General features: G+C 36.7%; 1 protein-coding gene across 1 annotated transcript in view; it reads left to right on the top strand.

The window, feature by feature from the left end:
- VPS13B (vacuolar protein sorting 13 homolog B) overlaps positions 1–13,078 on the top strand; it is an 828,197-nt gene that overhangs the window by 544,019 nt on the left and 271,100 nt on the right. The window contains 1 exon segment of the mRNA XM_043601463.1: positions 803–946. Coding sequence (XP_043457398.1) covers positions 803–946 — 144 coding nt within the window.

The following is a 13,078-nucleotide window of genomic DNA, read 5'->3' on the forward strand; positions in this document are numbered from 1 at the left end:
CTTTTCACTTCTTTCTTCCTTTCCTGAATGGCTTTCCAACAATGAATGTTCAAATGACTCAAGTTATGCAGAACAGCGTCAGTTAAGTGGTAGACATCTACCTAATGCTGCCAAGATCTTAGCAGCTTGAAAAAGTGAAAGTAATTAGTCTAGCTATCTTTGGCTTCAGCACTCTCTTTTGTTATATATCATTTGGAGGGTATACTTTGGAGGAGACTCAGACCATACCACTTGTAACTGTAATTGCTTGCCTACAATTGCCTGTTTATATCTGTCTGCCCAACTAGATTGTAACCCCCTCAAGAGCAAGTTGCCATTTAAAGCCAATCTATTTTTTGTGATATCCCTAGCAGTCTACTATAGTGCATGTTACTTAGGAGATGCTCAGTAAATATTTGTTAGTTTGAATGAATGAACAAGATTATGCTAAAGAATTACATCATCTCTTACATATGGAAATGATAGTTTGAGGTATGAAAAAGCCAAATGTATATGAAATGGTAAAAAATTAGTGTTTGTGTTGTTAGTTTGTTTCCCTGCAACTAGTGCACAGCCCAGTGCACAGCGGGACCTCATAAATGTTTATTAAATTATTCCATTAAACTCTGTTGAGTGCCTATGCTGTCCATTTCTGCTATTCTCATTAACATATGAACTTGAGTCCCAGGAGAATTCATCAACGTAGTAGAGGTCAAATAAGTAAGAATGATAAATTATCATCTAATGGCGATCATGTATCTTTATCTGTATTCAGTTTTTTGTTTCTGTTTTTGTTTTTGTTTTTGTTTTTTGCCCCTTTCAGGAGATTTTAGTGTGTGGCCATTCCTTGGAAGTGAATATAACCACAAACCTGGACTTCTTCCTAAGTGTGGCTCAAGTTCAACTCTTACATCAGTTAATAGTAGCAAATATGACTGGACTGGAACCATCAAGCAAGGCCACAGAGGTAACTGTTACCTGATTTTGATTAGTCTTACTGCATTTGTGCCAACTTTATATTCATAATAGGAAAACTATAATTAAATGCTTTCTGCTAATTATTCTATATTTAATTTTATTCAAAATATGGTCATAAATTATATTGGATTGGTGTTCTCTGTTTTTGAAATTTGTTTGGTCTCTCTTTGCCTATCATGTACCTTTGCAGAATGGTTGTGGCTTAGCCTCAGAAAAGCCTCTGTTAAAATATATGATTTTAGTATCCTGCTGCAGTTTTTTTAAAAAGTACAACACAAGAAACCTGGTGTAGCTTTCACTTACTCAGATACATTACAGGGATAGGGCCTCTTTTGGAAGTGAACTTTGTAATCGCACTATGGGAATATCTTCAATAAATAACTTCTAAAGCATTCATTTCCCATGCTCAGTGAAGAATGGACACAATCATAAAAGTTGAATGCCTGCCTAGAATTTTAATTTTGATCCGGTGTTGGTTGGAAGCCTGCTTTGTAACCACAAAGCATGTCAGTGTGAAACAAAGAAAGCTTCTTATTAGATGCTTCTCAAGATATATTTTCTTTCTTTTTTGTTTCCATACTTCTATAATCCTATCTGTACTTAAGGTACATCTCCTATAAAAATTCAAGTCAAGAAATCATTTACCTGTGAAAAAGACATTGGTTTTATTTTTGTCAAGAGATACACCAAAGACTCGTAAGTTCTGTTTATTAAAAAGGGAGGGAAGGAAGAGATGTTCACTGAGAGCTACTTGATGCTAGGCAGTGTGCCAGGCATTTTCACGTAAGCTGAGCATATTATCACAACCATCTTGTGAGATTGATATGGGCATTATTAACATTTTACATATAAGGCTCAGAGATGGTAAGTGACCTGCCTGAAATCATTCATGCATAGCTAAAACATGGTGGAACTGAGATTTTAATTTAAGTCTTTCAAGTCAGTGCTCTTTCCATTCTACCACAGTTTGTGTACTATAACTATTAGTCTATCAGTCTTCTTTATTTTTAAAAAAATATTTCAAAATGATAAAGCTGTAAATTTTTATAAATGAAGATTCTCTAACTAGACTGTCTTTTACCATCCATGATTTCTGTTTGCTCAGTATCTTTCTTAAAAGGTCTGTAGAGCTGGGGCTCCTGGGTGGCTCAGTCAGTTAAGTGTCTGACTTTGGCCTAGATCATGATCTCACTATTCCTGAGTTCAAGACCCACATCGGGTTCTGTGCTGACAGCTCAGAGCCTGGAGCCTGTTTCAGACTCTGTGTCTCCTTCACTCTCTACCCCTCCCCCACACTGCTTTTGTCTCTCTCTCAAAAATAAACATTAAAGGGGGGGGCGGCTGAAGAGCTATGTGGTCTCTAAAATATCAACTTTTTTCTGATATATCTTAGTCTATAAGGATATAATTATATGACTTGAAAATAAATAGAGCAAAAGATATTTTCCCATGGCATTTTCGATGAAGTCCTTGAAGAAAGTAGGGTTGGAAACAATATTAAAAAAAATTTTTTTTGAATGTTTATTTATTTTTGAGAGGGAGAGAAAGAGCATGAGCAGGGGAGGGGCAGAGAGAGAGGGAGACACAGAATCCGAAGCAAGCTCCAGGCTCCAAGCTGTCAGCACAGAGCCCAACGTGGGGCTCAAACTCTCGAGCTGTGAGATTATGACCCGAGCCGAAGTCGGACGCTCAACCAACTGAGCCACCCAGGTGCCCCATGGAAACAATATTTTACATTCCTATATTATTTGCGCTAAGTTTGTGAATCTCTCACTCATATCAGTAAAACCAAATTCATAGATTTCTGATGTGTTTTAGGAATTTATACATCTTAGCAAATTTGTCGTTAACTCTTTACTTTGGGCAGTTATGAATAAAACTATAAATATTCATCTTCAGACTTTTGTGCGGACAGAAGTTTTCAATTCCTTTGGGTAAATAGAAAGGAGTGTGATTGCTGGATCATATGGTCAGAATATATTTAGTTTTATTTAAAAAAAGAAAAAGAAAAAAAAGAAAACCACCAAACTGTCTTCGAAAGTGGCTTATACCATTTTGCCTTCCCACTGGCAATGAAAGAGAGTTCCTGTTGATACACATTCTCGCTAGCATTTGGTGTTGTCAGTGGTCTAGATTTGGGCATTCTATTAGATGTGTAATGGTGTCTTTTGTTGTTTTAATATTCATCTCCCTGATGATCTATGAAGTAGAGCATCTTTTCGTATGCTTATTTTTCCATCTGCATATCTTCTTTAGTGAAGGGTCTGTAAAGTCTTTGGCTCATTTTTTAATTGGGTTGTTTTCTTACTGTTGAGTTTTAAGAGTTTCTTTGTATATTTTGGATAACAGTCCTTCATCAAATGTGTCTTTTGCAAATATTTTCTCCTAGTTTATGGCTTTTTTTTCCTAATTCCCTTGATATTGTCTTTCACAGAGCTGAAGTTTTTAATTTTAATAATTTTTTCATGGATCATATCTGTAGTGTTGGATCTAAAAAGGTGTCACCATACATACCCAAGATCATCTAGGTTTTCTCTTATGTTCTTTTCTAGGTCTTATAGTTGTGTGTTTTACATTAAGTCTGTAGTCTCAGTCTTGAGTTCGTTTTTGTGAAGGGGATAAGGTCTGTATGTAGATTCATTTTTTTTACATGTGAATGTCTAGTTTTTCCAGCATCATTTGTTAAAGAGACTGTCCTTTGCTCCATTGTATTCCCTTTGCTCCTTTGTCAAAGGTCATTTGACTGTATTCATGAGGGTCTATTTCTGGGCTATCTGTTGTGTTCCATTGACCTTTTTGTCCATTCTTTCACCAATACCATGCTGTCTTGATTACTGTAGCTTCATAGTAAGTCTTAAAGTATGGCAGTGTCAGTTCCCCCAACTTTGTTCTTCTCCTTCGCTATTGTAGAAGCTATTCTGTCTCTTTTGCCTCTTCACATAAACTTGAGAATCAGTTTGCCAATAGCCATGAAATAACTTCCTGGAATTTTTACTAGGATTGCATCAAATCTATAAATCAAGTTAAGAAATGACATCTTGACAATATTGAGTCTTCCTGTCCATGAACACAGAATACCTCTCCACTTATTTAATTCTTTGATTTTGTTCATCTCAGTTATATAGTTTTCCTATTTATATCTTGTGTATATTTTGTTAGATTTATACCTAAGTGTGCCATTTTTGGTATGCTACTGTAAATGCTATTGCGCTTTTAATTTTAAATTCCACTCGTTAATTGTTGGTGTACAGAAATGTAATATAATTGATTTTTGCATATTAACCTTATATCCTGCAACCTTGCTGTAATCACTTACTCATTCCAAGAGTTTTTATGTGAATTCTTTCAGATTTTCTACATAGACAATCCTGCCATCTGTGAACAAAGATCGTTCTTTTTTCCTAATCTATAATACTTATATGTCCTTTTCGTGCCTTATTGTACTAGAAGGAACTTCCAGTATGTTGAAAAATAGTGGTCAAAGAGGACATCCTTGACTTCTACCTGATCTTAGTGGGAAAGTTTCAAGTTTCTCACTCTAGGTTTTTTGTAGATGTTTATCAAGTTGAGGACATTTCTCTCTGTTCCTAGTTTACTGAGAGTTTTTATCATGAATGGGTTTGGATTTTGTCAAGTACTTTTGATGCATCTATTCATATGATCATTTGATTTTTCTTTTCTAATTTGTTGATGTGATGAATTACATTAATGGAGTTTTAAATGTTAAATGAGCCTTGTATACTTGGGATAAATCTCAGTTAGTATAGTATATAATTCTTCTTATGCATCGTGGATTATATTTACTAATAATTTGTTGAAGATTTTTGTGTCTTTATTCATGAGAGATAGTGATCTGTAGTTTCTTTTGCATGTGATCTCTTTTTCTGGTTTTGATATTAGGGCAATGCTGGCCCCATAGATTGAGTTAGGAAATATCTCTTCTGCTTCTGTCCCCTGAAAGACATTGTATAGAATTGGTATAATTTCTTCCTTAAATATTTGCTAGAAATCAGTGACTCCACCTAGGCCTGATGATTTCTTTTTTGGAGGTTATTAATTATTGTTTAAGTTTCTTTAACAGATATAGGGCTATTCAGACCTTCTGTTTTTTCTTGTATGAATTTTGTCTGATTGTCTTTCAAGTTATTGGTCCATTTCCTTGAAATGGTCATCAAATGTGTGGACATGGAGGTGTTCATAATATTCCTTTATTATCCTCTTAATTTCTGTAGTGATGTCCCCTCTCTCATTTCTGATATTAGTAGTTTTATTCTCCCCCCACACCCTGCCTTTTTTTTTTTTAGTTAGCCTGGCTAGAGGCTTTTATTGATTTTTGCCCTAATTATTATTATTTCTTTTCTTCTATTTCATTTGGATGGTGATAATATTTCCAGACAGTCTTTGACAAAGTTTTATTTGAGAGATTAATTTAAAAGTTATTCAAAAATGTGGTGAGTGATTTTTGTTAATAGAGGAAACATCTATACTATAAACAAAGGGGAAGAAAGATGGACAAACCTTTGGAAATAGAAGTGAAAACAGTGGAACGATCTAAGGATTATTGCTTAAATCAACACTTACTAATTTTGATTGTATGGACAACTAACGCACAAACTTTCAAGTACATAGCTAAAAGAGAAGCACTTCAGGGGTGCCTGGGTGGCTCAGTCAGTTAAATGTTCAACTTCAGCTCAGGTCATGATCTCACAGTTTGTGGGTTCAAGCCCTGCATCAGGCTCTTTGCTATCAGTACAGAACCTGCTTCAGATCCCTCTCTTTCTGCCCCTCCCCAGCTCTCTCTCACTATTTCTCTCAAAAATAAATAAAACATTTAAAGAAAAGAGAAGCACTTCAGGCAATAAAATGACCAGCTGATGGTTTAGGCAAATTGCCTCTCATATTGATCAAAACTTTTCCAGTATATTTGCTCTGAACAATGTACTCTGGATGGGGTGAGGCTGCTAGATCATTCAGCCTATATTTGTCATTTTTGATTTTTAGTGTTCCCTTCTAGTGCTATGACTTTCATGATTGCTGACTCCTAGAATGTTTCTTTTGTTTAAATTAACCTTTTCTTGTTTCTCTATACATATATTGACAAGCTGAGAAAGAACATAGATAAACTTTTAATATTCAAAAATCCAAAGTGCATTCCATATTTAAAAAGTACATGTCCCTTCATATTCCACTCCATAATTCATGTCTATGATGACAATTAGTTCTATAACACAAGAACAGGAGTGTTATTTGGGTTTCTTACATCCTAGTTCCCTGCCATTTACATGAGGTTGGAGTCAATCTCCTAGATAACTTGATAGTCAAGTCCAAATGTACAATTCTAACTTTTCTCTGGAAATGAAGCTCCACTACTCCTCCTTGATTTCTTTCCCATTGTTTAACAGGGCTGTGGTGATTTACACAATTGGTTTACTCTTTAGAAGATTCTTTGCCTTCCTTCAAGATAACCTTGGTCTCATAAAAGCCAATTTTATTAAAGTGATTATTAGTAGTATAATCATGACATTGATGCAATAAGAATTAACAAGGGTGATTATTTAGTAACATGTACCCATAAATGTCAGGAAATCTTTGAAAGAGAATGTGAATAAACAGAGAACTAAAGATTTTAATTTGTGCAAGTCTGTTTATGGAAGAATAATGCAGGCCATTTTTATATAATAAAAGGGGACTAAAATATCATTACAAGTTTTCCTAAAACGGTTAGTATGCAGGACATTATAAGGAATTGTTCAAATACAAAACAGACAAATCCTGTCTTTATATCATTTTATTTCAGTTGCTGTCACAGCATAAAGAAAAAAACACAGCATAAAGAAAGATCATTTTGAATCACACTTTGAAGTATTAGACCACTTTAAAGTAAGATGAAAACTGAGTAGTCTGTCTGAATCTGTAAAACCATAAGCAATACAGATAAGATTCTACAACTAGCCTGTTAACTTGAAATGCTTAGTTTATTTTTCATAATGTAATGTTATTTTTATCAAAGTAATACATGAACAACTGTTGCTAAGCTAAATATATCAAAATAGTATCAGTCTGCTTTTTAAAAATGTTTTTTAATGTTTATTTTTGAGAAAGAGAGAGAGAGAGAGTCAGAGCGTGAGCAGGGGAGGGAGAGACAGAGGGAGACACAGAAACCAAAGCAGGCTCCAGGCTCTGAGCTGTCAGCACAGAGCCTGACACAGGCCTCGAACTCATGAACCACGAGATCATGATCTGAGCCAAAGTCAGATGCTCAACTGACTGAGCTACCCAGGTGCCCCTAAATGTTTTTTAATGTTTGTTTATTTTTGAGATATATATAGAGAGAGACAGAACATGAGTGAGGGAGGAGCAGAGAGATGGAGACAGAATCTGAAGTAGGTTCCAGGCTCTGAGCTGTCAGCACAGAGCCCAACTTGGGACTCTTGTACAGAATTGGCTCACAAGCCATGAGATCATGACCTGAGCAAGGTCATATATTAACCAACTGAGCCACGCAGGCACCCCTCAAAATACTATCAGTCTCCTAATAACCCCACCTAATCCTGCTTAGCCACTTTTAACTCTTCTGGTATTTATCTCCATATTTCTGAATAAATGAATAGACTACCGTCTCTTGATTTACTCATTTTTAGTATTACTTATTCACTTGCTATTTATTGTAGATGCGGAGTCCATCTCTTGACACTTCTTCTACTCTTCCATCTTCCCAGTATTCTCATATCATAATCTTATATCATATTTTTAAAGTCAGTAAGAACTACTTTTATTATAAACACTATGTAAATATTGTTCACTGCTTAGCAAAGTGATAAAATGTGATTTTATTTTCCTGTGATTGTTTGTCCTAATGTTAATCACTGCCACATTTTTTAATTTGCTCAGGTTTAAAAAAAAAAACTCTACTTCTTTTGTCTTTCTCTCCACCCCACACCCAAGTCCCACCAATGACTCTACTTAATGCCAACAATTTAATTTTTCACACTCTGCAACTTACAAAATAGTGCCTTTTTCCCCCTCACTCAAAACGATTTTTCCTAAATTCTTCTTTCTTCCTTCTCCACGATGGACTAGTAGTTCTCTGAACCTGCTGCCACTGGACACAAAAGAGTCAGATGAGAGGAGACTGATTTTTGAGGTCAGTGTAAAGTTAGAGAATTTATAGGGTATCAAGGAACTAATTTGTTTCTATGAATATAAATTAGAAAGGTTGCCAGTATCTTTATCCTACCATTTCGAATGTCAAGTATTTGAGTTCCTATGTAGAACTATATTCATATAGAAAAATGTTATAATAGGATTTATGATATATATCTAACAGAGTTTACTTGGGTGTTTTTATAGTTTGTTATAAAACAGTATAATATGTTGGATTTTTTGTTACATACTGTGATTGAGTGTATATCCTATGGAATGGTGGTGGAAGGTTTTTTTTTTTTTGGTGGTTTTATTACTATAATTTGCTTTGGAGTTATTCTTCATTTTGGGAATTGGTTTTTAGCCATTGGTGAAAAATTCTTATAAGGCATACTTGACCAATCTAAGGACTGCTAGGAATAATTAGAACTAAGAACTTAAGAGTAAAGAAGAGGGGAAGAAACTTTGAGTGGTGGTGCAGTACCAGAGATTTGTTGGAGCAGAACATTAGACAAGATGAGGGAAATGGAGGCAAAGTATACCCCAAGAACACAGGTGAGTGGAGGTGAGGTTTAAAAGCAGGAACTGAGACCAATATGGGAGAGGATGTTGGTGTTCTGGTCTATCTTGATGTAGGCATGAATGGGAAAGCCCATATCAGAGGTTACATATTTCTGTATTTAAAAAGGAGGTTGGAATTTTGGGTGATGTGCATGTGTTGATTTTCCATCAGTGTTGCTATGCTGAGTATTTGTTTCTCTTTAGAGGCACCTGGATCTACCACTTGTAACCAGGCAATAAACACAGGCACCAATAAAATATGGATTCAAGCAGAGCCTTAAATGGACAAGAGGGCCTGTGAGGAAATACCCTGAATTTCTTAAAATCTAGAGCTGGAAAAGATATTAAGTATTTTATTGCCTATCCTCTCCAAGAGAAGGACTTCTTAGGTACATTGCGCTACCACACCTGTCTCAATTTTACTTATGCCTTGTAGATATTAAAAATAGCATAATTGTATCCTGATAAACAAGCTTATGCTTAGAAATGCATCATAGTTGCTTCAGGGTACATGCTGAACATCAAGAAAACCATAAGAATTTTAATTTTGTAGCCATGCTTATGTTTATCTCATACAGATTTCTTGAACAGAAATCCAGTGAATGTATTAAGTTTTCCTAAGGCTCTCTTAAACTGCCTGTCCGGGTCGTGTTCAGCAGTATTCATTGAGGGCTTACCATATATCAGATACACTGGCTACAGACTGAAAGAAGTATGAAAAATAAGTACACTGTGATTCTTGCCCTGTAAGATTTTGTAATCTGGTTGAGAAATAAAGCATAAGTAAATGGGGTTCCTAAGTGGCTCAGTTGGTTAAGCATCTGACTTTAGCTCAGGTCATGATCTCACAGTTCATGGGTTCAAGCCCTGCGTTGGTCTCTGTGCTGACGGCTCAGAGCTTGGAGCCTGTTTTGGATTCTGTGTCTCCCTCTCTCTCTGCCCCTCCCCTGCTCGCACTCTGTCTCTCTCTGACTCAAAAATAAATAAACATTAAAAAAAGGTAAGAAAAAACATAAGTAAATGAATTTATAACAAAGAACTCAAAACAGTAAATGAAAAGTATTAAACATGCTCCATGGAAAATTAGTATTATAGGAGTGATCCAAAATAGGAGGAGAAGACTTTAGACCATGTGCTGAGAGATCTAGCTTCATGGGGAAGTTGGAATTGAATAGGCAGAGAAGAATGACCTGTTTATTTACTCAGTAAATGCTGAAACTTTTCTATGTATCAAACACTATAATGGATATTAGAGTGACAGCATAAACAAAAGAGATTAAGTTCTGCTCTCATGTTCTAGTGCTCATATATTTCATGATGAAGATAGACAGTAATAAATAATTGGAGCTAGGGGCACCTGAGTGGCTCAGTCGGTTAAGTGTCTGACTTTGCTTTGGGTCATGATCTCTCTGTTTGTGAGTTCGAGCCCCGCATGGGGATCTGTGCTGACAGCTCAGCGCCTGGAGCCTGCTTCCAATTCTGTGTCTCCCTCTCTCTCTGCCCCTCCCCCACTCTCACTTTGTGTCTCTCTCTTTCTCTCTCTCTCCTCTCCTCTCCTCTCCTCTCCTCTCCTCTCCTCTCCTCTCCTCTCCCGGAAAAATAAACATTAAAAAATTAAAAAGTAAATAATTGGAGGTAGATCAAGACATATAGTCGTTTTTAGTTACACACACACACACCTAGTTGCTTACATCAAATGTGTTCCCTTTCCATCAGCCCAAAGTTAGTCATGTGATTGCACCTAGCTGCAAAGGAGGCTGAGAAATATAATCTATAATCTTTCTTTTTTTTTCCTCTTAAAGTTTATTTATTTTGAGAAAGAGAGAGAGCATGAGCAGGGGAGGGGCAGAAAGAGAGGGAGAGAGAGAATCCCAAGCAGGCTCTGCACTGTCAGCACAGAGCCCGATGTGGGGCTCGAATTCACGAACCGTGTGATCATGACCTGAGCTGAAACCAAGAGTCAGCCACTTAACTGACTGAGCCCCCCAGGCGCCCATGAGAAATGTACTCTTTCTAATACATGGCCATGTGCCATACTTAAAATTATTTTACTATGAAAGAAGGGGATGGTGAATATTGGAATTCACCTGACAGCCTTGGCCACAGAGACTTCAGGGTTACCTGGTAGCCAGAGCTAGAATATTCGTTAGAAGTTTTGGCTCTCTTCAATATTTTCAACATACCATCAACTAAAGCCTAAAGTTACATACCATATAATATGGCAGAAATACTTTTGGCTTGCCAGTTGCACAGTGCTGCTATAGGGACCCTGTCTTTGCCCAGTGTTTCTAACCCTCTTCATCTGACAATAGAACTTCCTTTCCTTTGGCTAAACAACATTTTCCTGTGTGGTTTTGCTGGGATGCCCTTTAGAGGGTAGACATGAGATACAGGCCTGGCCACTCATTGTACTCCATCCCCCTATCATTTATTGGCCCAGATAATGGGCACACTTCTCAGGCCAGGGCAGTGTTTTATATGAATACACTGAGAAGAATAAACTCTCTTCCCTGTGGATCACTACGTCCAGATGTTATCATACTGGAGCTCTCTTTGACCATGCTCTTCTCTTCTTTACCACCATCACGTGAAGAAAACGTCTCTTTTTAAAAAGAAAGAAAGGAGTTGAACTCACAGAAATAAGGGAAACTGAAAGATGGAGAGAAAAAAATCTTTGACATCCTTTGACTCCTTTGACACAGTTCTAGCCAATGAGATATAAAGAGAAGTGTTCAATAGATTTCTAGGAAAGTCTTTACCTTCTTGCTTTTCCACCTTCCTGGAATAGTGACAACGGAAGTGACCAGTGACTTGTGACCGTGAGGCAAAACATGATGACAGAGACGAGGACCAAAAGCACACACTAAGGATACCAAAATGGAGGATAAAATGATCCTGAGATACAAGTGACATCATGGAGCCACTGTAACTGGCACTGGACTTTAAGTTATATGAGGAAAATAGGCATAAGTTAAGCCAGTAATTTTTGGCTTTTTATTACATAAGGCCAGACAAAATCTTCACTGATACAGACAGTGTTAAAATATTCTAAGATATAGATGATAAAACCCAGGGAAAGTGCTGATCACACAATACAATTTGAGGCATAACAAGTTCTTAAGTTGATAAATGGATTCCTTAACTCATAGGAATTCCTCTATCTGTTCACAGAGATGGAAAAGAGAGGTATATACCATCAAAAGAGCTAGAAGGTATTGTGACTGATTGTATGTTTGATGGAGACAGGTTGGGCACATACTGTGGAGGGCCTTGAATACTGGGCTAAAATGTTTTAAGCAAGCAGTAGAAAGGAGTTGAAGTTAGTTGAACTGGTGAATAACTTAAACAGGTGTCCTTCTGAGCTCAGACCCATTTTAGACTGAACTTCTCAGTTTTCCTCACACACTGTTATTTAAAATGGTAATATTACAGTTACCTTTTTCTTTGTTCTAATTCAATACAGTATATTGTATTCTAATATAGTATCCGATTATTTCAGTCAGGATTTGAAATAGCTGTAGCATATAATATCACCCATTGTTTCCAGGGGCTACAATTATTCTTAAAAAAAGAAAAGAACACAATGCACACTCTTTTAAAATTGACTAAACAGAAGAATGAGAAGGCTGAGATTGCCCTGGGTGATGTTCATCTGGCTGCAGTAATTACGCTGTTATTCCTGGCTAGCAAGTAACCATCTTATTAAGCCCACTTACAGAAGTAGTGTATGTAAGGAGTAACACATGCTCATTTTCAAATCAGTGTTTTAGAGTAAATAAAAATTTTATAGCAAAATAAAAACCATATTTTTAGGGGCAAAGAATAGAACCGCATTGCGGGGCATCTGAAGGTGGGGTTCTTTGATCCACACACTACATATCCTGAAGAAGAATGTAGACAATTATAACACTAATTGAGCATTTCTTCCTTTGCCCTCTCCTTCCTCCTCCACTTAACCACTTGGCTTTAGCCACATCCTTAGCTCTCCTTTCCTTTCAGTCTCTGGTAATGACTTACTTGGTGACCCATCCAATGCACACTCTTTGATAGCTAAAAAATCTGTTCCTTAAGAAAAATCTCATTTACGGGGCACCTGGGTGGCTCAGTTGGTTAAGTGTCCGACTTCGGCTCAGGTCATGATCTCACGGTTTGTGAGTTCGAGCCCGCATCCAGCTCTATGCTGATAGCCCAGAGCCTGGAGCCTGTTTCAGATTCATTCATTCATTCATTCATTCATTCTCTGTCTCTGTCTCTGTCTCTGTCTCTCTCTCTCTCTCTGCTCCTCCCCTGCTCATGCTGTCTCTCTCTCTCAAAAATAAAATAAACATTAAAAAAATTTAAAAAAAGAAAAATCTCATTTACAAAAAAAATTACTTTAGCCATCAGAAAATATACAGTACTTATTCTATTTATTCAG

Source organism: Prionailurus bengalensis, chromosome F2, assembly GCF_016509475.1.
Source record: "Prionailurus bengalensis isolate Pbe53 chromosome F2, Fcat_Pben_1.1_paternal_pri, whole genome shotgun sequence".
In the NCBI taxonomy this organism is placed as follows: domain Eukaryota; kingdom Metazoa; phylum Chordata; class Mammalia; order Carnivora; family Felidae; genus Prionailurus; species Prionailurus bengalensis.